Consider the following 27,855-nt stretch of genomic DNA (forward strand, 5'->3'; position numbering starts at 1 on the left):
TTTCACATATCCACTCATATGGATTTCAGGACTTTATTGAGCAATAAAAAATATACACCAAGGAAAATATTGTTTTCCTTTTCCCCCATATTGTTGTTCTTCCATCTTAAAATCTGATTTAATACTTCCAGATGAACGACCCATGATCCAAATCGACAAAATGAAAAAAGGGAAAAAAAAATAAAAATAGAGCAGTCGTTTTAGTTCAACAGTAGAAGTTGAAAACCACTGGAACATTTTGAAAGCATCTCTGTTTATATTGTTCACTGGAAATTTCAAAAACGGATTTCAAACACATTTGGTTTGAACAGGAGTGAAATCACAGACTAGGTTGTTACATCTGAATCTGCCTCTCCATAGAGTTCTGCCAGTTTCTGGAACTGAGGCCCCCAGTCGTCCAGGTAGTTATAATCCTGCTCTGATTGCGTGCCGGGAGAGTCTAAAGGGCTGATGGATCCTGTTGGAGAGCCCTGGCCTTCGTAAGCGTACGTCTGGAGGGAGTCGTAGGGCGGCACACTGGTGTCCATGTCGGCCTCCACCAGTCTCTGCTTGATGAATTCGTGCACATCCACCTCGTCCAGCTCCACTGATGGGCTCCGACGGCTGCGGCTCGGGCCGCAGTGTTGCCTCGCTTCCGGGCGAACGTCCCGCCGGAACTTGAGCTCTTCGGCGGCAGCTGGGTTACGTAGGGCAATAATGTCAAAGGCCTCAGTGTCCTCCTCGCCTCCACCCTCGTCGTCATAGGTGACCACATTCTCTCGGATATCCTCTTCGGAGATGATAAGGGGCTCTTTCTTGCTGCGCCTAAGTGTGATGAAGAGAACCACGATGGCTGCAAGACAAAAGAGAAAAAAAGGTTTCAATGATTATATTTTTTTTAAAAAAAGGCCCCTCAAAAAAGAAGAATAAAAACACGAGTAACAATCAATAAGAAGTATAAATGGAAAATTACTTTGAAAAATGTAGTAGTCAAACAGAAACAAAATTGCTTTCTCAACAATTAAATTGACAAACCGCTTAGCAGAACATCATATAACAGAACAGCTGAATGTGGTTACAATGCTCAGCCATGTTTTTTATGCTAATACTAATCCCTGTGTGTGCCTGTGTTGTTTGTTATTTCATAGCTCATGACAGACAAACATGTTGTGGTTCGTAAACAGCTAACCAAATGAACACGAGAACATTTTATGTGCATATTTATCTGATTTTCCACCAGGACACTAAAACTGGCCAAGCGTTCTAGAGTTGTAAATCAATAATATGCAATAGCCGACATTAGTAGTGGCTGTGATGGTACTTTGAAAACAAGCTGCTGATATGATGACAATATACTTATTACCATCATCTGTGGAGCAAATTCAACCTCCCATCCAGCCAAAATGCAATACATCATGTAAATAGCAAGTGAACATGTGTCTGCATACGGAGGCATGCCTCATGCCATTATGTATTAGTTTTTGAAGAGGCCAGTAATATAAAGAATAAGCCACTTGCAACACACTGAAGAAATATAGTTCACAGATGCTAAATGTCTATCCAGATAAGTAGCTTACAGAGTCACATATATTTGCCAACTGTTAAAGAAGTCATGAAGCCAAGTAATATTTGATGACATGCTACAACTTGGAACTTGTTCCTACAACTAATGAGAGTTAAACTACTTTGTGTTAATAATGACCTCTCTGCAAGATGTTAACACAAATATCTGTTAAATAAAATGGCGTCAGCTTGGGAACTACAATTTTACAGCAGTGCAATATCTAAAAGGAGTTCATTATGCTACATTATCCGAGATGAGTTCCTGCAGAGGCATCTTTGCTTCACAATTAATTAAATTACATTTAAAAACATAAAGGTTAAGAGAACAAAAAGGGAAATTAAACTGAGGAAAACCCCCCTTTTAAGTTAATATAAATGTTTTTGGCATCTATTTTTTTGGCAAGCTTTATGTATCTAAACAGCAACAGTGAATGTGTTAAGAAGAGGTAGCTTTCCTAACATCCAGGATGCAATGATGCATTTGGTTAATATACTGTATTTATTCAAGCAATACATTTTATGTATGCATATAGTGGTAGTTAGAATATTTAAGCCTCAGAGTAGACTTTAACTAAACAAGTCAAGCTTGTTGTCAATGCCCCTTCAGTCAAACAATGGAGCCTTTACACATTCAGTTCACTTGGCCAAGTGACAATAACCCATTCACACACACTGTGGTAGTACTGAATAAGTGGACCAAAAGACAAGAAAATGCCGAACCGCTCCCAGTTTCTGGAGAACCTGAACCAACTATAGTACATGAAATACCCCTTTTATGGGTGTAATCATGGACAGATAAACAGCAACAGTTTGTGGTCACACAGTGGGTTGCCAAATCTGGGGAAAAAGGCAGAATTGCTGGCAAAAAAGTTATGTTGGATAATAATGGATAATGGGACACTAAATCTCAGTCTAGTAACTGAACTACTTGTAAGGCCATGATGCATCTTTCACAAGCCCTGATTGAGTTTGTTAATGTGAAACTAAAGGTGGAATGCAAAAGTAAACTTTTCCATTATAGAATAGAAAAATGTGCTTGACTGTACCCTAAGACACCTTATGACTAAAGTAATTATACACAGATTCATCTATCTACATATATTTCATTGTTCAGCGCGGTTCATTGGCTGTGTTTTTAATGAAATGTCCCCCAACCTGCATGCGATTAATCTGTGGTAAAAAAAATAACAAATTCACTTCACTCCACCTGCTGCAGTGGCACCCCAAGTGGGGTTACAGAGGGTGAAAAATGCAATTTGTGTGGGACAGTGCTTATCGCTCAACTTGTTTAAAGCAACCAATTACACAATGCAAGGATGTGAGAGTGTGTGGGGTGCACTGGGTCAATCACAGTGAGCAGAATTAGAAAATAAAGAATTTTGTTTTTTCATTTTTCATTCCCATACATATTTTTCAGCTACTACATTTTTGACTACTTCCTGCTCCCATTATCTACAGTTTTAAACCTCACTGTGGTTTAGAGGTAAACAGCCTGAGTATAATGAAAAATAAAAATGTTACCCAGACTCACTCAGTTAATGCACCTTCATTATTTACCATAATTTCATACACCAGGCTTCACTTTCCACAGCTCATGAACTACTTGTATGTGTAGTATATTCCTATCCACCGTACTGTACACACAATATTGTAATGCAGTCTATATCTTAATGCTCCCTCAATGGCCCATTCCGGTCATTTGATATAACTAGCCAAGGCCAGTTGAGGTTTAACTGTCCTTCAGTACACCACTTACGACATCAGGAATATTACTCCAGCCTACAGATAACTATTTGCTAGAGTAGAAGCCATTGAAGAAGTCACATTTATGCAACATTTACCCAGGTTATGGAAGAGTACACTGCATTATGAGAGGATTGTATTGTATTGTATTTTAAAATAATGGCTCTAATCCAAATGCAAGGCCATTACATGTAACTTCTTAAGGTAAGAATGTAAAACTTATAGAACAAAAGCAAAAACACTATTTCAGTTGTGACTCTTAAGTCAGTTGTTCGTCTTGTTTTGTTGTGCTGTACTATGCTTATATCCAAAAGACGAGACAATACTTAGGTCAATGTCATTCAGCACCTACAAGTGTTAAAAAATATCCATTTTAAAACAGCTTCATAAATGTGGTTTTTATTTGAGAAATGTAGTCCTTGTAAAATTAATTTAACTTGTTGCTGTGGCACTGGAATGAAAAGAACCTGCTAAAGTTTACTCTATAAAATAAGATCCTCAAATGAACAGAAATGTTCTTTTTTTTACCAAGGACATGGGATTACAATATTCATTAGCATAAGTATTTGTTCTGTGTTGAGTTAATTCTACATTAAGCAGGTTATGGTTTTATTTTTAATCCAATTTCTTTCTTAACCCAGTTAGTACTGTAATACTGTACCATTTTATATCAAACCAAATTAATACAATCCAAACAATGATCTACTTCTGAATATTTTATGTTATTTAAGTCACATGTGAAGGCCATTATCAGCTGAGCTCAGAGATAGTTTGTCTCCCTTTCTGGTTTGCTGCAGGCTTAATTAGGTTGGCTTATTAGAGGGCACAGAGATAAAACATGGAAAACAATCAGACACAAACAAATCACACTGACAAGCAAAGACGAGCCAGAATTGAAAGGGTGAGCCATATAAGTGATATCCAGTAGACACTGATGCATTCCTCTGCCACTTTCTTCTGTAAAAGAGGTTGGAACTCTTTCACTACACCCTATGTAGTAAAACCTTTTGCTCACTTTTTCTTATCTAATGCGTTCATACATACAAAAAAAAGATTTCAGCCTCGAGCAGTTGGCTCATTTTGGTCAGCAATGGCATTGAAACACAATGTATCCAAGGTTTTATTTTGTGCAAGGAAATTGATTTTGACAGTTTCTTGGCTGCAATGCCAAGTGCTGTAGCTCACTTAAAATAATTTGTCTACTTGGTCCCAAAATGCCTCCAAAGATTCTTATAAAATAACAATCATAGGATTTAGTATTGCCAGAAAACGTTCAAATGCGGTGCCAAAGGCATATCTATTTTTTTCTATACCTCAGTTTGGGGAATATAAACATGCTTTTTTTTAAAAAGACAAGAAAATATTATAATATAAATAAAAATGTGTTCAATGCATTAGTTTTACTGTAAAAATCAGGATCAGGGTGATGATCAAAGAATAAGTAATCAAGACTGTGTCCAAACATTCCATACCAATGGAAAGCATTGAAAATGAATATATCCTATTTGCATAAGAAAAAACACATGATAATGCCAGGTTGAAATGCATGCAGAACACAATGGGGGTAGAATGTAATTTCATCAGTAAGCCAGACCACCTCCACATGTGATCTGGATTGCATCATGTTTGGATATTACCTAGGTGTAAATTCATGATCATATTAAAGAAAAAAATCAATTCAGGAAGCTAAAAGATGCCATTACTTTGCCTCTTCTGGCTAGCTTAAGCATGCAGGCAAAAGCTACAAGTAACAGCAGTATTCTTCAGCAAAAACTGATTAATATATAATACCTGTCCATGGTATAGCTTTCCTTGACCTGGGAGACACCATGTTTAAAGTCTGATTTTCATATTGTGATCAAATCACATAAGAGATCTTTTTATACCAAGGGCTAAATAGGGCCAGTAAGTATTGAGGTCCGTTAAGTACAGAGAGACACATAGCACAGGGTGAGAGGGATGCATGACATTACAACTATAACTATAACAACTATATTTCAGTTACAGTTAGCATGCAGCTAAGATTACTATTCCACTTGGCCATCTGACACCAGAGGTGGTGAAAAATAGTGCAGACAAGTCAAATGACTGGCTGGTAAATGGAGTGGAATCTGATCTATTTTGACTGCAACCACTGACAAAATCTCAAATCTCTTGGGGTGACGGGTTACCAAACCTCTGACCGGTAGCTGATCTATGTGTAAGACACTTCACTTGTTACTGGAAAGTGTGAAATCTAAAATGCAACACAGGTCAAAAAAAAAAAAAAAGGTGTGATGAGTTCTTGTCTCTCCCTTTCTCTCTCTCCATCCTAACTATCTGCCTTGTGCTGATGATTAGCGATTCAGCGTGTGTCTCTCACCCAAGCGTTTGCTCCAAACAGTGGTGATGGCCTTTTGTTCGCCTCAGCCAAAGGGTTTGGCATGGAGAGGAGGAAGACAGCTAGTATGAATATGCATAACCTTCACGCACTAATGTCCACAGACAATCACTGAAGAGAGGAAGGGAGAGCAGCAATGGTGAAACTGTGTCATTAGACAGTCTTGTCTAACCATGTCCTGCTGCAGTTTGATTTGCAGAGGAAGAAATTGGTCCGCAACATCTCTCATACCCTAAGTTTTGTTGACTTTAGTGAATTTAATGAGCTCAGTTTGACAATTTTTAAGACATTTTCCGCCTCTAACGTTATCGTCGATTCATCTTTTTAAATCTGATGTGAAAAGCTACATTCCAAATTCAAAGTGACAAGATCATATTTGCAAGTTTATATATAATCATTTCCTGTCCCTGCAAAGATGGGTTGCTATAGTAACAAGGCACGCATACTTACTCACTGACTATTGGTGCTGCAATGAGCTGGTAACATGGATGTAGCCCTGTTTATTTTCACTGTATTTCCGATTGAGTTTTGTATTCATGATGCACCACCAATCCTTCACACATGAAATCAACAACAGTCATATCTATGTTGGCTGTCACCATATTCCTCCATGCTTGTCCTATGCTCTCTAGGCACCGCATGTAATGTCAAACATGTGCCGGGCAGGGACCGATGGGGAAGAAGATTCAGTTGCATAGTAAGAGAGCAGAGCTGAATTGAATTTCAAATCATCAACAAATGTGATTTAGGTCTAATCAGATTTTTCTGATTCGAGCTGCCTCTCTGAACATGAACATGGTTTATTCTCATAATTTTTTCTGTTGTAGGCTACACACCTCCTCTCTGAATCACATTGACCCTGCAAACTCTATTTGCCTTTTCTTTGCTTTCTCCTCACCATCTTGTTTCTAGTCACCTCTTTGCCAACCTCCTCTCTCTCTGTCCTCCTTCTCTTCTGTCCTTCATATCCTTTTCTTTTTCTTCCACCCCTGCCCTCTCCAACTCTTTCGTCCCTCATTCTCAATTCTACCTGTGTCCTCACATGTCTATTCATCCCTCTCTCCTCCTCTGCCCTTGTCAAACCCTTTCAAACCCTTCCACCCTTCCTTGCTCCTCTATGGTTCATCTCCTCCATCCATGCCCTCAGGATATTTGGCCCCTGGCAGCTCCCCCCTGCTGCAGTCCCCACAGTGGCTGTCCCAACTTACCCAGCAGGATGACAATGCACAGCAGGATGGCAATCAGTGCCCCCGTGCTGAGACCCGCCGAGGAGAGGAACGCCTCGCCTTGGCACATCCGGATCCTGCCGTGGCGTTGGCACGGGCATACCCGCAGGGTCAAGGTGCTGGTGCCGCTCAGCGACGGCTCCCCACCGTCCCACACCACAATGGGCAGCTCGTACAGCTCCTGGGTCAGGTGGTTGAAACGCCGCCGCCTGGCAATGATGTTGGCTGTGCTGTCTAAAATAAAAAGAAGATTGTTAAGGAAAATTAGACCCCCTGGCTTAAACAGACTAATTGATGGTTTCCTCTTTCTTCTCAATTGTTTTGCTCTTTCAGCAAAGCCTGCAATTACCTATTTCTACAAACAGACATTTAGATTAAGAGTAAGAATCGTCAGCTAAACAGAAAAAAAAAATTCTATCCACAACATTTGCAACTGTGAATTGAATTTTTGCTTTTGAAGCTGGAGCTGGTGGATTTCTTACTGTGTCTTACTGCTGCTTCTCTGTGTTCCAAGGCTAATTAATTTCAAAGGTGTTCGTTTACTATTTTAATGTGCTGCAAAAGAGCACTTCACCTTGGCCTCTGCAGAAACGCTGTTAATGAAACATGTCATGTAGATAAACAGAAATAAAAAGGTTGAATTTGTAGAAAAGAAAAGGCAAATAAGAGAGCGCTCGAGAGGCAGGTTTATTGGAAAGATTCAGCAAAGAGGGGGAAGCAATAAACACACTGACGTAACACTGCACATAAAAAAATGGATTGAAAAGGAGATTATTGTGTTAAGAGGTCAGTTCTCTCTTTCCGGTGGACATAAATGAGACATAACCACAGCAATGACTGTGATGAAGGTCTAATTGGCTTGAACTCATACAACACATATTCTTGATGAAAGATGTTCTTAATTCTTTAAAATGAATGTATACTACCCACCACGGGCATCCTGATTTCAATTGGATATAAAATGCACAGTGGGCTACATTCCAATGTCCTCTATATTGCTGAAGCCAACTGAAGAAGCCCTGTTTACTTCAGCAGTAAATTTTTACACCAGTGGCTTGTAGAACTATAAGAAGATTATATACATTTTATTTACATGTACATGCTAGAAAACAATCCAACAGTTAGAAGCACATAGAGTTCCTGCATGGACAGCAACAGGGGCAACCTCGCCGACAGAGCTGCCATTAGCCATCTGGAGGCATTTATGGTCCAGTTGCCCACAAATTCCACTATGTTGCATTGACTTTCACTACAGACTGTTGTGTCCATATTTTGTTTTGGCAACAGCAGCAGATAAGCAGTGCCATCAGACTTCTATCAAGGATAAACCAAAGAAAATACCAAAAGGCACAGCAGAACAGCTATTGATTTGGTGCATTTTTAACTATTTTATATCTGTTGGTGTACAGATATAGAGTTAAGGTAAGGTCAGAAGTGAGGACTTAATTTCTCTGCAAGAGAAGGGGTGAAAAAAACATTGGTTAACACTGACCAGTTTCAATCTCAACCAATAGTAAATACATGTGTGAGACTGATGTATTTGTATGTATGACCGTGCCCTTATGGTATCATTTGTTGTAGCTAGATGTTCATGATTTCACGTGCACCCTTCTATCAGAATATAAATAGCTACTGTTCACTTGTTTCAACAGTGCATGCAAAGCTTATTCCACATTTGTTAGGGACGTTAAATACTTCCTCTTAACAGGCATACATGCTAAGAAGCTTACACTGACACGAAGGACCATAACACGACCAATTGACATGCTGGTCTGTTCTGAGGGTTTACCATTAGGAATCTAACATGCAGTGCTTACTGTTACTTGTGGGCTGTGTGAGAGGGGTTGTCTCAGCAGGAGATCACCTGTTTATCTGTAACATAAGGGGCGTCCAAATGGCTATAGTTGGCTATGGCAGACTGGACATCTGCGTGATTTATGACAATATACCTCTTTAAATTGTTGTATTATGAGATAGGGAATCACATAATGTTTGAAAACCTAAAGCTACAGTACATGTTTAGCCAACCGTGTTTATTCAAAGTATATGGCTGGGTGAATCACATACCTGGATGACTAACTTGGGCCTCACATGACTGACTAACTGGAAACTTGCAGATGACACGTTGCTGATATATATATATTCACACAATATTTTAAGTTCCGAAAATGCTGAATCGTGCACAGGGCAACCTTTTCCTTTGCACACAGCGAAAACACCTCCGCCGTGCTGTACTATCGTGCTGCTGCTCTGAGACCTCGCCTCCCACTCCAATCTCTGCTCCATCTATGAATAATTATAATGATCGACAGTTGGAATGACAACACGTACTTCAAGCTTTATTAAGTCAGACTCGCAGTATCACCGTATCAGCAAGCAGATGGGTGGGGGGTTGGGGGGTGTTGAGAGAGTGGAGTGTGAGAGATGCAAATAACAAGGAAGAGAGATGGGGAGTTGGAAGATGAGAGGAGAAGAGAGGGAGGCGAGGGGGGTGAATGGAGGAGGTGTGTTTGTGTGTGTGTGAGAGCCAAAGAGAGAGCAGAGAGGATGAAGGCTGAGGCTGAGACAAACAAGCTGTGTGTACGTGGTGTTCACCATCACAGCCTTTACACTTTGAAGCACAGAACCATGGCACCACAGGTCCTTGTACAGACCACAACGAGGAAGTGCACATCAATTATGTCATGCTAATTTCACATTAAACCGCCTCTCGTCGCAGGTGGGTGGAGGAGAGCTGCGCGCTTGTTGATTAACGCTGCAGTGAGATGGGCCATCTGCAGCCACGCGGCATCCACATAAGAGGAGAGACAGCATGAGTTATTACAGTCACAGTTTAGCCGTGTTGTGACAGGTCGTGCTATGTGACGTTACCTGCAGTGCACAGCAGGTGACCACCCAGGAAAAGAGGGTAAATATGCTTTTAAGAGCATTTCACACTTCATTGAAAATGTTCATGATCATTTTTATCAGTTATTTTGCAGTTTATTAGCAATCAGTTTCCATATGTGTGTCTGGTTTTCTATTAAATAAAAAACAAAAAATGCACACAGGCAGTATCATGCGTGTGTGAGGTTCTACATAACCCTTTGGAATTCCCCCCTGCGCTAGATTCGTTAAGGCAGAGCATGAGTCACTACCTGGCAAATGGCCTCATTTCTTCACTTTTCCAAAACCATTAGCATGATAGGTGTAAGTATCACTTACATAACTTTTGAATCACTTATGTATCACTGTTTCTCCATCCCAGGATTAGAAGATATGGGAGATTTCATAGCAGAAAAAAACTAAAGGACTGGTCCCTGTGGTCACTCAACTCTTTCTCAGAGTTTAAATGGTAGATTCATGTTTTCAATCAAGAAAATAAATTTGAAAATTAAACGCCTCACGAGGGAGGAAGATGCAATGCACATGAGAAAGTGCATGAAAAACTATAAAATCCCTAATTTATAGTATTCATTGTTACAGTAAGAGATGCCCTATTAGATTGAAATGTAAATTATTTAAGCTATTTACACTAAAGTGAATGCAAATATCTTTGTCATAGAGCTGGCTCACTGTATAACATGTGAAGTGTGAAAAGCAAACCCTAAATATACCAAGAGTAGACATGCGACGCAACCACATCTCTACAGACTTCACACTTGCCTACACATGCACTTAGCTGGATTCCTTGTGAACTTTGGTGGGTGTGTGTAGGTGCCACTGATGGGATTCAGCACGAACCTTCTCTCCAGTTGCCACTTGGAGTACAACATATATAATAGTGGCACTATTTTGGGGCATAACATATATTGGGTCACATTCTAAAGGTGGGTACTTAATGTTGGGGGTGATCCCAAGGCATTCTCAGGCCAGATGACATACTGTATATAATCCCTCCAGCAAGTTCTGGGTCCCAGTTAGGCATGTCCAAAAAAACTCCAAAGGATGGTGCCCAGGAGGCGTCCATATCAGATGCCCACACCACCTTAGGTGGCTCCTTTTGACACAAAAGAGCAGCGGCCCAGCCACCCTTCAGAGGAAACTAATTTCAGCTGATTGTATTCATGGTCTCATTCTGTCTGTCACTTCTTAAATCTCATGGCCATAAGTGAGGGTTGGAACATAGATCGACTGGTAAATTGAAAGCTTTGCCTATCAGCTCAGCTCCATCTTCACCACAGTCTGCTGCAACATCCGCATCACTGCTGACGCTGCACCAATCCGTCTGTCTATCTCACTCTTCATTTTACCATTAATCGTGATCCCGAGATACTTAAACTCCTTTGCTTGGGGCAGCAACTCTGAGTGAAGTTGAAGGTGATGTTTTGCACATTGCTTTTTGTTTGATAAAGCTATTTTCACAAACTTGAGGCTACTTGAAATGGGTTGAACAATGCTAACACACAGTTTCTCTCCAGTGGTGTATAAAGTACTGGGCAACTATAATTATCTGAAAGAGTGGTTAATACACTGGTTAATTTACAAGCTTGGCTGTTTTATTTGCACTTACTGTACTATACTATATAGTACAGACTATAGTATATAGTATAGTACTATAGTTCTGTATACTATATAGTATACAGAACAGCCCATGCTAAACAGATCAGCATCTGCTAGCCAAAAGTTAGCCACCGACATACTGATGAGGCTTTCTGGGTGGAAGGTGCCCTTTTGAAATAACTCCACATGTGCCAAGAGGAAGACTGCAGTCTGGATTAAACCAGTGATACTGTAGGTATTTGGTTAATAGCGACTTGCCAACCCAAAAAAAGTACCAAATCGAACCTTCTGGACCAAAGAGAACAGGGCAAATAAAGATGCTGTTACACATCAAGGTATTCCTGTAGGGCAGCTTTGAATATCAAACACTAATATCATTTTGTATAGAAATAATAGGCCTTTCATGCAGAATAACAAACAGCACACCAAGAGACAAACATAGCGATCTCCTTTAAAAGAAGCCCCTGCATTCAATAAGGATTAGTCTGACTCGGTAAGGCTTAGTTTAACAAAACATGCCCGGCAGTGACAAGAGATAGCAGTTAGTGATCTTGTAAAAAACCAATATGTTTCAGCATACACACAGTCTCATGTTTGTTCCATGAGGTTGTGATTTGTGCATTTGAGTTAATTATGGGTTGGCCTGTATACTTCTGCAGTAACCATCAAAGGGGACTGCAGAGTACTATTATTATGTTCCTCTGGTATGCAGGAACAAATTGGTTCACAGTTCTGATGTGGCACCAATGGCTTCTGAGGCCTCACTGCACACATAAGGCTTATGGAAGACAATGTTGGCTTATTTAAAAAATGTTCATTCTTTTTTAAAGCATAAACATTGTGTAATTGGGGGGAAAAAAATGGCTTGAATAATAGGAAAGCTATTCAAATACTCCAGTGTGAGATTGTTATCATTTTTAGCTGTTTGTTGTGCAACTTTTGACAGAACCAGCACGAGACAAGCTGCTCTGCCCTCTTTGCACAAATCATGCTGTTTCAGCAGATAATGAGTGTTGGGGAATCTAGAAGTGTAACACCCGTTACAAGTGAAGTGTGAATGACATAAAATCTAATTAAACGTCCCACATATCAACGGCTTGACAGCGCTTCTTTCAACACAGCTGATTAACTGTAATATTATAGGGTCTTCTGTATGCACACTGGAAGAAGATGCCTTCAGAAATCAATTGATCTATTTAAGTATGTGGGTTATTTAGAGATCATAGCCTCCGTTTAATTGGCTTTTTAGAAGCAAATGTCATCACAATGTGACAGATAAGGAGATCAAAGAGGCATTCAATTTTCATTCATTGTAAAGTAGGCATAGTCGAGTTGAATACATTTAAAGGGCTTTTAACAGAACAGGTTTGTCACAAAGTGCTTTCCTAGAGTAGCTGAGTAGAAGCATTCCCTTGTTTTTTCAGCTTTAATGGTGCCTAATATGCTGTAGGAGTTTGACCTGCATTTATGTAGCACATCCAGCACTTCAACTGCATAAACACATCTGCATGACAACTCTGTGTTTAAGGAGCACTACCTTCATCTCTGCAAACTAAAATCGCAAGTCCATAGCAAGAAAAAGGCCTTGATCTGAATCTAAGACTCAATCTGTGTTTTCTTTTTGGTTTAAACTGACACTCTTTGCTGATCTTATTTTGTTAAAAAAAAGAGGAGGAGTTCTTACAGGTCTCCCTACAAAAAGCACCAATTGTAACAATAGCTTTTAACAAATCTGATATGGTAAGTACAGAAAATAACTTCATGAAAAAAGCCATAATGCTTTAGTTAATGGGTTTTTCAGAAGTCATGATTGTTAAATTACCTGAAATCAGTGAAAATGAGGGATCAATTGCTGGAATAATTAGTTATGTAACTAAAAAAGTCATTACGTATATCAGTGTTTCTCAAACTAAACCCTTTTTTGTAGTATAGTTTATGAGGATCTATTGTGAGCAAACAGTAAGTGAAGAGGAAAGGAGGTCATGAGAGAGTTAGTGGTGTGAGTGACTGAGAGGGATTTTCATCAGTTGCACAACAACAGAAGGAGGTATTAGGCTCTGGCACAGAGTAGCTACCAACTGTTGGTCTGCTACAACAGCAATGAAAGAAGTTGCTTCGAGTGTGAAGAGCTTACTTTAATTATCAGACACAGGAGTCAACAGTATGGTGCGTTGTGCCTCTCTCTAACCGGGATATTGTGAACACAGCAAATAACTTCTAACACACAGTGGCAGTAGAACGCTCTATGACTCTGACACATCTTTTGAGTGCAAGTACAAATGTAGGCTCCAAGTGACTGGAGATGACTGAAGCGGCATGAACTCAGATTGCAGCAGCTTAACATGGAAAGGGAGGCTGGTGCTTTGAAACAGCAGATGAGCTAGGAGGAACTGAGAGAAAAAATGATTGATATGAATCATTCTAGGTGGACAAGGAATTGTAATATAAATGAGTAAGTAAACAAATTACACAGCAAAACAGATCATAAATAGGTTGGGCAAAGGCAATATAGCTAATATATACTAAACAGTTTTTCACATGACAATGGCACTTTCCTTTATTGATAAACTGCTGAATATAACTGTGTCTGACAGTGGGTAGCTTAAAATGTAGTTCGTAAAACAAGAACCATTTCCCTTGTCTAAAAGCTAGCTTGAGTGTCAAGGCATTTAACTGCTCCAGTGGAGCTACTCTGTGGTCAACAGAACGAGTCGGAGGCTTTGCTGGGCAGCTGCCTCACTTTCGACTGGTCAACTAACAGGTTGTTGCTCTAAATCAGAACATGCTGTTTAACAGCTTTCCTAGTTTAGTAAAGGAAGCAGTATGAGAAATTACAAGGGTCCTTGTATGTTCAAGTGATCATTTAAATCCCACTTCTCTGCCTTCTGCGTAACAGATCTTGAAATATTCACAATGTATGCTTTCTGTTAGTTACATGACCTTTTTATCCCAGGGATGTAATTTATTTATGTAATAAAATTCCTGCCTTCTAGACTCGTTCTGCAAAAAAACCCTATTTTCTTTCAAGTTTTCTATGACAAATGATTCAAATGTGAATACATTTTATATAACCATGTCTTGACATGTAATAGGCCAATCCCACATGTGATTATATCACAGATATAGTTTGAGAAAAACAAGATCCTGTGGGATGGTATGCTGCAGGAGCTAAAGTCAAATTGAAAGGCAACATCAGTCAAACAGCATGAATAAAATAACCCTGCTATCAATCCTTCAAGAAAGAAGGCTTTCCTTCCTGAATGGTTCGGGAATATTTTGCTGTAGATGGCTCTGTTGTAATAAATCTAACTACTTTTGAGAGAATCACTTTGCAGGAGTGCGAAATATTTTGATATATTTGGTGTTTTAAGAGTTTAATTTGTACTATGCACTTAAAGCAGACCCAGCGCAACGTATCCCCATGGCTAAAACAGTCTCCACTAGTCTGTAAGGCCAGATATCAGGAGGGTGCCCTGGTTTCCCAAGCAGACCTTTCCAAAGACACAGATCCATAGAGGGCTTTTAATTGCTCTTACTCTACCAGGAGCTATTACCCCCGACAAAAAAGCTAGCAGGATCACAAGGTCTGTAATTTTTTTTGTCAAAATACTACAGATAAAATAGTAACTCTAAGAACCTTTGGGTAGCCTTTTACCTCACTGTGTCTTTACATACTAGTATTTGTGAACATGGAGGACATCATTCATATTTTATTGCTCACATATGCATCACATTAACTAAACAAAAAGCAGAAAAGGGGGTAACAGTAGCAAAGGATGGCTACATCCCTGTTGCCAGCTTGTTGTTGGTTAACAAGTGATTTTTCAGTATTAGCTTTTATTAAAGTCCACACAGTGATTCCATAACACAGCATATGGCAAATCAGCAAGAGAGGTTTTGCAGGCACTAGTGTATTTGTACCTCTGTTATTCTTTGGTATTTCTGAGAAATACACAAAGTGACAAAGATAAGTGTTTTTCACAACATATACAACATAGTTACACTCATAGAGATGCCAAAATAACAGTCCTGAAATTGTTTGGGATAAAAAGGGTGTCAATGTGGTCCAGAAATGTTCAGTGTGGTGGCATGGAAAACTAAACAAAATATTCTGTCCTTCTTCCCAACAAATACCATCACACTTCTATGTCTTGGGAGTGTTCAACTCTTGACTTCAGAGCTGCTCCACTGGATGAATATGTGTAAAACTGAAGCACACTACTGCTGAATAAACTAGTTATAGCATTTATTACACTTTATATATATATATATTTATGTGTAAATATGTGTCTTTGGAGCATTGTTGCAGTCAATTTTTGCTTTGTTTGATGCATCGGCCCCTCAGGAGTAGAGCTGGGGAGGAGGTGAGGAATGTCTCTAATGCCAGTTACATGAATGCAGCAAAACTTGCCTCAGCATCTCAATGTAGTTGAAGAAGGCAAGGGGAGGCTCGTGGTGGGAAACGACTGGACCAAGGGCTAAACAGACTTATCTCCTATTATCACATTGATTTTTTTGATCTCTCTGGCGCTCCCTTCCTCTCTGTTTCCCTGCCTCTCTCTGGCTCAGAGTTTCATCTCGAGTGCTGTGAACTCCTCCTCTCAGTGGGCAACTGTGGGATCTTCTGGCTGAGAGCTTTTAAAAGCCCTGTGATTGCAGACCAACCTAGGGCTAGGTATTCACCTGAGACTGAAATGGTTGCCATGGTAACACCAACTGTTGGCCCTTGGCCAGCACAAAATAATGCATGCAGGAGGGGAAAGAGAGAGCGCGCCAGACCGGGTAATCCATTTGAAACCACATTGCGCAAACATGCCAAACCTCTACGACTCTCTTGTCTCATGAAGAGTCGACTCAGAGCAGATCCTAGTGGCATTTGTATCTTCAGATGTCTACCATACCCAGTTGACAAAGTGCTAATTTCTATTGCGCCTCCAAGGTACGGGGAAATCAGTACAGCTTATTGGATCTTGGAAAGTGAGCAATGAGGATGGAGCCCTGCCCTGAAGGCAGAGTGCAAAACTCATAAGAAATGCAAACAAACATATTGATCGCTTTAATTACCTTCATTGTCTTTCAGGGTGAAGTTAGGATTAACTGGTATCTGGTTCGGCAAAGCAAAGGAAAACCGCTGTCCATTGGCAAAGTCATCCTTATCCACTGCAGTGACAGTCCGGATCACCTGTTGTTCAGAGGACACAGGGTAAATTACTCTCCAAAGACAACACCTGCAACATTTAATTAGCCACTGCACCATTTAGATTCACTTTTCACTCTAATTGGATGCAGGATAATGAGTTATTTAGTTTGTGACGCATGTCTCATGATTTTTTGATCATAATTGGTCAGAGTCAGAGTTCCTCCGACCTACAGCCGACTGGTCTTGTAATATTTTCTCCTCTACCTGTTACGCTGCCTGAAAGGGAGTGACTGGTTGCGACGCTTTGATTTCAGAGCATTTAGCTTGTGCAGGGGTGGTGGTGGTGGTGGGGGGGCTGGCATCTGACAATGACAGGGTAATGCTCTAAGGGCAACCTCACTGCCACTTTTGTCATCCTGTTACCCTTAATTGGTAAGAGACACAGTCAGAGTGGAGAGAGAGCCTGATTTCAGAGGAAAACGACTGGATAGCCCCTGTCAACATGGACAGCATTTTTGGTTTAGAGCATAATGACAGTCTGATGTGCCTCTACTCTAGCAATTTTTGTGCTTGAATTTCTTCAGATCTGTGAGTCTGTCTATGTAGAGGTCTGGCCAGTGGTGTAAAAAACATTGTACCACACCTTTCAGAACACCGTTTTCAGTCTAATACATGCATTAGGAACTGACAATTTCAAATCGTTGAGCCGTACAGAGCTGTTATTGTTGGGCTGACAAGATTCTCACTCTCACTGTAAGCACATCTAGGTGTTTTTGTAATACCACACTCTTTAGATCCAAAAATCAGACCCAAAATCTCTTTTTATTTCTTTCATTTTATTTACTGGCAGACACATTTCAGGACTTGCGTTTGAACATCTATCACATATTTTGAACCTTGGTTTCTGCCTTGCGGCATTGAGAATTAAGTCAACATGTGAACTTTTAGAATCATTATTCTAGGGATGTCCTGATCCGATCTCAAAGATCAGTATCGGCCTGATCAAGGCCTTTCTTAACTGATCGGTATCTAGCTATAAAGAGCTATACTGAGCTATATTGAGCAAGATCCAACTTTTTTTCAACATTAGCTGTCACACAGGTGTTTTTACTCACAGACTTTTGGTGCACAGCAACACAACGAGTGCACCAGGCGTCAACAAGTCAATAGGAGTGATTTATTAATGTAACCTGTGCAAAAACTTATAAACAATACAAATAAAAATAGAATACAGTTTATTAAGTTGTCAAGCATATAAATTGGATTGATTTTAAAAAATGTAAAATGTAAATGCACTGTGCACCTGTACTGTTTATGAAAATAGAGGTGTCGGATCGGGGCTAAATATTGGCAGATAATCAATATTATAATGACTTGGATCTGTATCAGAGGCAAAAAAACTTGATCGGAAGATTCCTACTTTATACCCCAAGATTACAATTTTGTCACGCTAACCCAATAGCTTCTTTTAACACTGGAGCTCTGTTTATGGGGACCCGAGGCCATTAACCAAAGGCAAAGAGAAGCTCTCTATAAAATTGTCATCCATCTTCTCATTTGGGAATTTTACTGTTGTACCCGTTGTTATGATTAAACCTGCAGATTAATATATCTTGAGCACTGATTCAGAACATAGATTTAATTAATTAAGAACTATCTCCTCTTACAATTTTTAAGACCACCTGGCAACCAATCAGATAATTTTCCATATCTATGATATAAATTGAAATGCAAAAATATCCAAAGACATGAATGAGCAACACATATGTTGTTCATCTGAATAGGGGTTTAACACGGTCTCATTCAACACATAATTTTTCCCACTTAATCCCCTGGGCCAAGAACCCTGAGGCTATAAATCAACCTTAATTTAAATTTAATGCAAACTTTAATTCAAACTTTTCTTCCACTAGCTCGAAACTATTAAAAATGTATTTAGTTGTGTCTTCCCGGTCTTTACCCCATCATCTTTTACCGAACCCCCCTTTCAGCCATTTCCATGCTGCTGATTGCTCTATATCTCAAAAACCTTCTTAATTTGAATGAATCAAAGACTACTGAGAGCAAATTGGAATGAGCTTCGATTTAGAGCTGTCATGGTTTGCTGGTAAGATACTCATTTTGAATGAGGGATGATTAAGCAGCTCTCTCCAATGCCTTCAGAGTCTCTCACTACACAGCTCTCAGTGAGCAACCCAAACTGCTGAAGGAAACAATAGTTTAGAGCAGAATGCACAAGGTTAATGCACAGCTCTCAACACTCGTTCTGAGGTGTGTCTGTAGTGTAGAAGGATTTTATTGTGTGAGGAAAGAGAGGGAGAGTAAAACCAATACAGAGACAGAGCTAGAAGTTGCAGATTTTTCTAGCTGAATCCTAGATGCTCACCTGTCCTGGCCTTGAGCTCTCACACACAATGACTTCTTCGTCTGTTGCTATTTCTGGCGGATTATCGTTCACGTCCAGCACCTGGACTGTAACAGGAACGTGACTGAGAAGACTGGGGTTATCTGTAGCAGAGAGAGAACAGGTGACAAAGAAGATGAAAGTCAAATGCAAGCCTTAATAACAAAGTAGAGTGTCAACACTGTAATTTCAAACTGGGACACACTGTGCTCCTCTTGTTAGACCGCTTATGGATTTTGTCTTATGTTGGTTCATGATAAAAAGGGGATGGATGAGGCATGCAATGTTGCAGAAGCCAACTTTGTGTATTAAAGCACATACGATCATTCAGCACTTTTTTTGTCCCAGCTGGTGCTGCATGAGTAAATCACGATACCACTTATTTAAATATTAAATGGAAACAAAGTAGCCACCTATGCCACTTAAATAAGTGAAAATAGTTTTAAACACATAATGTAACACTTATATTATGATTTTCACTATTAAATTAAGATTTCTTATTTATTGCAGTATATGCAGCCAATATCCCTACAGCGTTATGAGATAAAATGGGACAGTCATGTAATTTAGTTTTTAGCATTCATGAGGGCTGAGTAAAGACAATATTGTTTATTTTTTTTATTTTGCACAAAATATACAAATGTGAACAATCATAGATTTAGGTTCAACATTCGGAGGCTCAGCTATTTTTGTTCCAATAGCCTTAAAACATTTGGGATCGTAGAGGTTTCCCATGATTTTTCTCTCGTTCCAGTGCCATAGAGCAAGGAATTGAACCCTTATCTTGTGGGGCACCTATGTATCCAACAAATACAGAAAACTGGTTTTACTGGGTAGTTTCCAGATGCTTATGTGTAGCATGACAGTGCTGAAAAATAGCACGCTCGCTCAGCAAAAGATTTCCTTGGATAGAAAAAAATGGCATGCAGGTGCAGCAATCGTACTATTAAATAAATGTGTCAACATTTTTATTTACTTTTATCTTTCTATCTAGGTTTCTATGCTTGGGGTTGTTTCAGTACTTGCACCAACTGTATTATAAGACAGCTCTTTGTGCTTTTAGATGCCTAAAACCAAGGTGATCATACATTGAAATTCAATGATACATTCATTTCCTCATTGACTCACTCAATACAGTCTATCTACAGTACTCCTGATGTCCATTAGAAGATGGGGTAAAGTCTCTGCAGGATAGTTTACAGCAAACTGCGCAGGATGCTTTGACACTGTGTGTCCTTGCTCTTTCAGAGTGGGAAAAAAATATCATTGTGCCTTTTGACAGTGTCTTGGCATGTAACTGTATCCTTGAATACTAAGGAGAGGTGAAGAGATAAAGAAAGATTAGCATGCAGCACCTCTGTCGGTTGGCAAGAGATTTGCCTAATTGTGATTACAAATTACCCAAGTTACCTGATAGCAATTCTTGAAGTTAGCGGGGCCTGCATTGATTTAATTAATTTTCATTGTTGGAAAGGACATTGAAACAATTGGGACTAATTTGATTTTGTAGTTAATTATAAGAAAAAAATACACTTAACCTATTTGAATACATTCTAATCAATATGCAAATGATTTCCTTTATCCTTGTTTTCTCCAGACTTTAATTGTTAATTTCACTATTAACTCACCTGGTATTGGGCTGTGTTTAAATACTGCTAGTGATTGTGATATTACTGTTAATAATCCTATTAAAACATCTTGCTGCAGTGAGAACTAGACAGATAGGAGTACAAACAGTGCAACAAACTGCATCATGTTAACTATTGACCATGGATGGAAATGTTTAAGCAATTTCCAAGCAGACTAGTTTTGCGTTACAGGAACGGTAGTGATACTGATCTGGTTAGCTCAATAGCTGCTGGCGACAGCCCTTTATGGCAGTTCTGTTGTTTCTAGCTCATGTTTATGTTAATACTTCCATATTTCTAATTGGTTGAACTACGGACTGATAGTTAGGCTAAGACTGAAAAGTCACAGTCCTGCTCCAGTGGATGTGTGTCAATTAACATGTAGTATCCTGTTGAAGTGTCTTGATTAAGACATTGACGTGAATATCTGAATAAAATCTGCTGAAAGCCTAAACGGTGCTACAGATTTTATTCTGTACATAAAGGGAGAGTGTGCAGTGAAGACTCATATAGTTCCTTTTTATGGAACCCTTCTTTTGTTGGTATTGATTCTGACTCCAATTTTCCATGCTATGAATCTGAACCTGGGCTGCTCTCTGACTATATGATCCCCTCAGGGTGTCTAGTTATCTTGTGGGAAAGGACAAAAAAAACCTCTGAGTAGAACTATAGTACCCACCTTTATTTTTAATCTTTTCTTTTTACTCTTTAAATCATGCTGTTGTGGCAAAAAAACTCACCAATGATTTGAATTCAATCCTGATAACGATTTATAATGTGTCCTATTAGCTCAGGGCTAAAAAAGATGAGTGTGGAAAGAAAGAGCAATCTCTTTTAAGTGCCTCTTTCAGGCAACTGCATAGCAGTATTTCATGTGTTTACTACAGACCCGCAAGGCGTCAAACATAGGAGAAATATACCCTGGTTAGTTAAATATTAATATGTCAGAAGGATAACAGACGGGTATGATCAGTGTGTACAGTGTATCTATATGTGTAGCCCCATATCTGATTATTTACCTACTGTATTACACAATTTTTAATGCAAATATGTATGCAAAATATGCACTTAATTCTAAGATAAAGTGCTTCTAAACCTTATGAAATTGTAGTTCTACAACTACATTAAAATAGCTATTTCCAAAGATTTTCCAGTTTCCAGACATTCTCGAACTCCAAGATGAAAATGTTTTGCACAAAAGGAAGTATGCAGTCATGGCAAGAAATTCAGCACTCAAATAAAATCTACATCTGCTCACTCACATAAGAGCAAACATAACGCAGTAGGTGCGATACATTTACTCGCCCACTTGTAAACATTCAGTTTAGGAAAGCAACCTGGGTACCTACCAACCTCCGAGGCCATCACAGTGATGTTGTGCCAAGGCATGTCTTCTCTGTCTAGAGGCTGTGTCGTCCGTATAACTCCGCTGCTTTCATCGATTCTGAAGTACCTTACTCCTTCCTCTTTGCTGTCCAAGAAATACCTATTGGGAAAGGAAAGTTTGATGTTGTGCATCCAGCATACAGAAGATTTTACAGAAGAAAAAAAAAATCAGTCGATGGAAAAAATAAAAACATGAGGTGCAAGAGGTCATCAAGATGTCAGTGGATAATCTGCAGGCTAGAGGGCACAGTTAGCTGGTGGTGCTCAGTAAGCCTGAATTTTTGAAAGGTCAAAAGACTTTATGTCTATGCTATATGTAGGTCATATATTACTATTGTTTTGGCTGCATTTAATTTGTGTTTAAGACATACAACAGAATTTAGTTTTAGCAGTCTACAAAAGTATAATAAAGCTGCCTTTGAACCTTGAACCTTGAATGTCCTTTAATCCAAATAGTACTTAGTTCAATGTCTCAGAATACTATGTAGACATTTGATGTGTTTTTGGGCCTGGTTTTAGTTTGCCACTTCCGCGGAGGACTTAGGAAACACACATTTGCCTACAAAAATGAGCAGAAGTACACCAAACCAGAAAACAAAACCAACCTAAAACCATCAAGTGAAATGACGGAAGGCAGAAGCAGCATAGGCCAAAGGGAATGTTCTTATGCTTCTGTGATTTTCAAAGTCTGGTTCAACCTCCAAAGCACATCAATAGAACAATCCCTACTGCTTTTAAATAGACTTCAGGTCCTGACAGAATGTTCTGAAAATACATATTTCTAAGTCAAGTGCAATTATCTTCAATATTTAATAATGACAAAAGGCGATGTTCTGCTGGCAGTGTTTACACTGTTGTAATGGCTTTTTAGCAACGCTGTTATCAAACTAGAAGCAAAGCAGCCTGTGGAATACAAAGCAGAAATGGGCTCAGCTGCTCCTCTCATGAGTTCAAGCACGAAATGAGCATTGACTGTCTATTCCCTAATTTATCTCTTAATGACCTATTTACACCTTTAATCCAGCATTCATTCTCCTGAGTAATATGGCCTTAGTCGACAATTTTCAATTGACAAGAGATATGGGAATGGTATAGGGATATTAATGCTATTATTGCATTTATTTGAAATAATGAACTTTTTTTTAGCTTGGACTGCTTACAAGTACACCCAGCATCCTCGGTAGAAATGTTGTCATGATTTATTAAATGCTCAGGCTCATAAGGGCATGAAAAAGGCTTTTTAGTTGTAGCTTTTTGCTAAGAGTTTATAAGGTGCTAAGCATTTTCTCTGTCAGGGACAACAAAATGCACAAATAATTAAGAGTTGTTTTTCAGTGGATTTCACTAAAAAACAACTCTGTTAATTATCTGTGCATTTTGTTGCTTGTTGCTTTATTTACTAATTTTCATGTAGATAATAGCCAAAAGTACAATATGTCACATCATTTAATGATGCTTTTCCAGAACACCTTGATTGTAAAAAGTAAAAAAAAAGTGCACTGAACATGAAGTCTATGGTACTGCAGCCCAGTGGACAGTGATGCTTATTACACAGCACACTTGTTATTCTTAGATGTGGGCAACATTTAAAAGATGGCATGCTGGTGGCTACAGATATACTGCCATGTTGTTACCCAATTCTTAATTGTTCATAATCTGCAAAGTGATCATTTTAGTAATTTCATTGCAAACTCGGCTTGTTAGGCTGAGATCAGCATTTTCAGACTTGACTCAGCTCTTATTAGTCAAAGGGTGAAATTATAGTGCTCTAAAGATGCACATAAGTTTTAAAGAAAAGGGTGATCCCAAACTTTTTCCAAATCTCAACATGTCATGCAGCCCTTTGCATCAAACTAGCTGATCTAACATTCTGTCCGGAGGTAAATATGATGCAGAAACATATCAAAACACATCATTGCACATTCGTACAAGTATTGATAAACAGACTTGGTTTTCCCTTATGTGCAGCCTTAATCTTAGACTTAATCTGTACCCCTTTGTCAGCCTCAGATGCTCAGCCGTTCTTTGAGCTGTGTACGAATATTTTGCTGCTGAATGTTAACATGCTAATGTTTGCATGTTAGCAGACATCTCCAAATATAGGAGAGGATGGCAACTGGTAATCCAGCCATTAGTATTAGAGGTGTTATGTTATGAGCTGAAGTGTTGTACAAGTGTCAATTTGTACTTGTTGGTGGTGCTAGATGAGAAGTGTCATTGGGATTTATGTTTATCCTCTGGGGGCTATGAATATTTGTGTTCAAATGTGAACTTTTGCTTAAAAAAACCAACCTGCCTTTAGAGGTGGTGCAATCAAGTGTCTTGTTTGCTTTATTTCATATTACAGCTGTTTAAAACATTGTCAGTTAATGCAAGCTGGGATATTTAGATGTCAGTTTGAGACCAACATTTGATATGTCACTTGAATAACATGTTTATTTTTAATTGCATGCATGGGCAGACTTCTGATGATCAAAGAAAGCCAAGTACTGATCCCTGCTGCATTCTGCATTCTGATGCAAACACAGGCAGCACTGGCACAGTTGTTACGTTTTTTTTCTGGGTTCAAGCGAATGTCATCGAAATACTTCCCCCTGCCTTCTTCTTTATTTGGTGAACACTGGGAGTGATGTACTGTAGGTATGGACGTGGAGGAGGTATCCCACAAGGAGAGCATGGAAACTCTTTCATATGTAGATTGCTGTCTTGTTGACTACAAATCTTTCACAAAGTCTTAAGATTCTGACATGAATCAAAGTAGTTTTACCCTGTGTCTTCCTCCCATTTGAAACTGCACATCATTCATCAGGAGCCGCAGAGCTCACTCCTCCAAATGGGGAGGACAGTGGCATGGACATAAGTCTCTGCTTAATGTTGTTTTAGAAAGCCCCTATGACCCTATAACATACATGTCAGTAACAATTGAAGATTGCTTCTTATTGATATATCAGCAATACTTCATCTCATGAGGACTTCCATGCTTAAAGGTACTCGATCATTTATGCCACGGCTATAGAGGGATTTCAAATTAAAACAAGCAGTGCAGAGTTGCTTGAGTGTAATGCCATAATACGAGGTACCTGTGCAGAGTGAAATCCTAGGATTGGTCTACTGCCTAAGGGTAATATCAATCTTTTTTCAACAGTACACAAGCATGTGTTTAGAGTGCATACAAATGTGGTAAGCAGTTGTATTGCCTCAGGTTACTTCACAGTCTTGCAGACAAAATAACCATCTATCTGATGATTTCAAAAAATGAGTGAAGATTCACTATGAATATTGCTGATATTTTGAGGGGATGTGAAACATTAAGGGCATGTATAGTATCAGGAACAAACACGGCTATTAACCCTAACCCTAACCCTAACCCAAAAAAGTTAAAAAACACCTGAACAAACATTGTATATCTTGAAAAAGCCTCAAGCCTTATTTATAATGTGTATATTATCAGGTACATGTTCAAACTACGGTGCCAAGTCATAGCTTTAAATGCTTATCTATTAAAGGTACAATTATATGGGGCAGAAAAACAACATGCAAATTGGAGTTTTAGTTAGACAAACATTTCTTGGAGGCAGAAATAATCTTATTAGTTGACTTAAACCTCAATGGGCAAATCCAAAGCACCTTAGAGACATCTCACTGGTGAACCTGAATGCCAAAACAGAAACTCTGATCAAAAGATGAATAAATAAGCAAGCCATTCTTAATAAGCTGTGACCTGTTTGGCGAAAAAGTTCTCATTATCAAAATTCTTGTATGGCATATGCTTTACCAACTAAGCTAATTCGAACAGATATAGTAACCAGGCTTGTTAGAAATCCATCTGGCAAAGACTGGGACGTTTCTAAAAACAAAATAAGTTTTTGGCAACCATTTAGTTGACAAAATGTTACATTGGCTGCCAATCACATCTGAAAGAGAGCTCAGCCTCAAAATAAACCTCATAATATTAGAAACCTCCTCACTTACTCTTTGCTTTTGCAGTGAGCTGGTCTGATATTTCCAAATAAGAAAAACTGTAGATCTTCAATTCTATCCAATGATGCACCACTAATAAGACAGTATGCCTACAGAACTGCTCTGACTAAATATTTGTAATCATTCCTGTAGATTGTATATGTACATACTGTAGGTGTCTTACCTGACAGGACTGTTCCTGCTGTCAGGATCTCGAGCCATTACAGCGCCCACCTCTGTGCCACTTGGTGAGTTCTCGTATACGTCCATGATATAATGATCTATAGAAAAGACAGGGGCTTCGTCCACATCCCCAACAGTGATTTTAAGGGTGGCAGTGTCTTTGAAGGAACCAAGATAGGAAAAGCGAGGATCCACATGTGTATTCATCCCCTCAATGTGGAGGGTGTAGGTCTTCTTTCTCTCGTAGTTCAGAGGCTATTGGGAAAAGGAACCATAGGGATATGTGAAAAACGCGCTCAAAGAACAAAGTAGCTACACTTTCCCTGGATGAATCAAGTGGCAAGAAGTGAAAACTAACTCAGGGCTCACTTAAATACAGTATTTGCTGTCGGGATGGCAAGCCCACAAACACAAATTGAATCACTTTGCAGTAAGAGTGTCAGATGTTGCAGAGTGTTAGACAAACTGGAGACAAAATAAGCATAATTTTAAGTATGTACAGCTCAAGTTATGTTTTTGCTCTTCTCTTCTGTTCGGGTAAGTTTATTCTTATATCAGTGATATTATTACAAAAATAAAACAAAAGAAAATCAGGTGTAATTAAATAATAAAGTACTTGTCTGGGAGCTGTCAGTCTAGTGTGTGTTGACAAGAAATAACATTTGAGTGTGTGATTTGATTAGCTGGATTTAGTCAGTTGGAGTCATGTGGAGTTTTTATTGTAAACAAAATTATTTTATTTAAATTCAACACTACTAAAAATGACATTACACAAGTCTTATACCTATATATTGCATGTCCTACCTCATTAAGCCCAACAAAGCCTATTTGTTTTGAAAGATCTTTAACTTTTAGAACAGTGTACATCAGCTGGTGTTCTGTTCTCATTTTATCCGAGTATTGCTACGATTGAAAGTGCATCACTTCCACCAACTGTTACCGCTCTCCCCAGATGGTAAAATTGTGTCCTTATATGCTCATAAATTATTTGAAACAAACAACATTAGGACCTGTCTATCAAAACAGAACCAGTTGTGGTCAAAGGTCTACACAGTACACAGCATCCTTACCTTTTTAAGGCTGATGATTCCCTCTCTGAGGTCCCTGTCCGTGAATATGGAGAACATGTTGGCCCCCTCTGAGTTTATGATGCTGTACTTTATGTCTGCATTGATGCCAAGGTCCTCATCATTGGCTTTGATCTTCCCTACTGGTTTCCCTACTTGAGCTGATTCAGGGACGTACAGCTGGTAATTTTCTGTGGATGAACATTAATGTGTACCCATTTAGAGACAGCAAAAAATGTTTAAAACAGAAGCTGATCCGCCCCACATCCTTGTTTAAATGTTCTACTAAAAGGGCTTAGCTAAGCAATTTCATTCTGTCACCATTTGTTCCTGAGGGAATGTCATTAAAAACACTCTGCAGTGCTTCAATTGACATTAAATGCTAAACCGTGGTTGATGGCACTGCAGTGGAGCGGATCAAACTCTGAGGCAGATGATTATTCAGAAAATGTTGATGGTTTTGAAATAGTTTGTCACTGCAGCACAAAATGAAAAACTCAGCCAAGGGGGGCTGTGCTTGATGAGGCACTTTCAAAGACAAAGAATCACAACTTTATCATTATTTAAATTTATCATTAAAATGGAAAATTTCAGACTGCAAGACAGAGGGTCTTGATGAATGCTAGTCTAATTTTGCTAATTATAGAAAATTTAACTGCAATATTAGACTGACTGAGCCACACAATAATGAAGTATAATACATCATAGTGAGGA

General features: G+C 39.1%; 1 protein-coding gene across 1 annotated transcript; it reads right to left on the reverse strand.

The window, feature by feature from the left end:
- Nucleotides 1-27,326, reverse strand: LOC118331091 (cadherin-18-like). Its single transcript, XM_035666261.1, has 7 exons — nt 27,145-27,326; nt 26,076-26,329; nt 21,895-22,031; nt 18,900-19,021; nt 16,438-16,555; nt 6,874-7,125; nt 1-832 (listed from the first exon to the last, which is right to left on the reverse strand). Exons 1-7 carry the CDS (start codon nt 27,199-27,201, stop codon nt 327-329), a joined length of 1,446 nt encoding a protein of 481 aa, XP_035522154.1. The 5' UTR covers nt 27,202-27,326; the 3' UTR covers nt 1-326.
- Between the last annotated feature and the right edge of the window lie 529 nt (nt 27,327-27,855).

This window comes from Morone saxatilis, unplaced genomic scaffold (assembly GCF_004916995.1).
Source record: "Morone saxatilis isolate NCDOM2014 unplaced genomic scaffold, NCSU_SB_2.0 Contig0, whole genome shotgun sequence".
Classification (NCBI taxonomy): Eukaryota; Metazoa; Chordata; class Actinopteri; family Moronidae; genus Morone; species Morone saxatilis.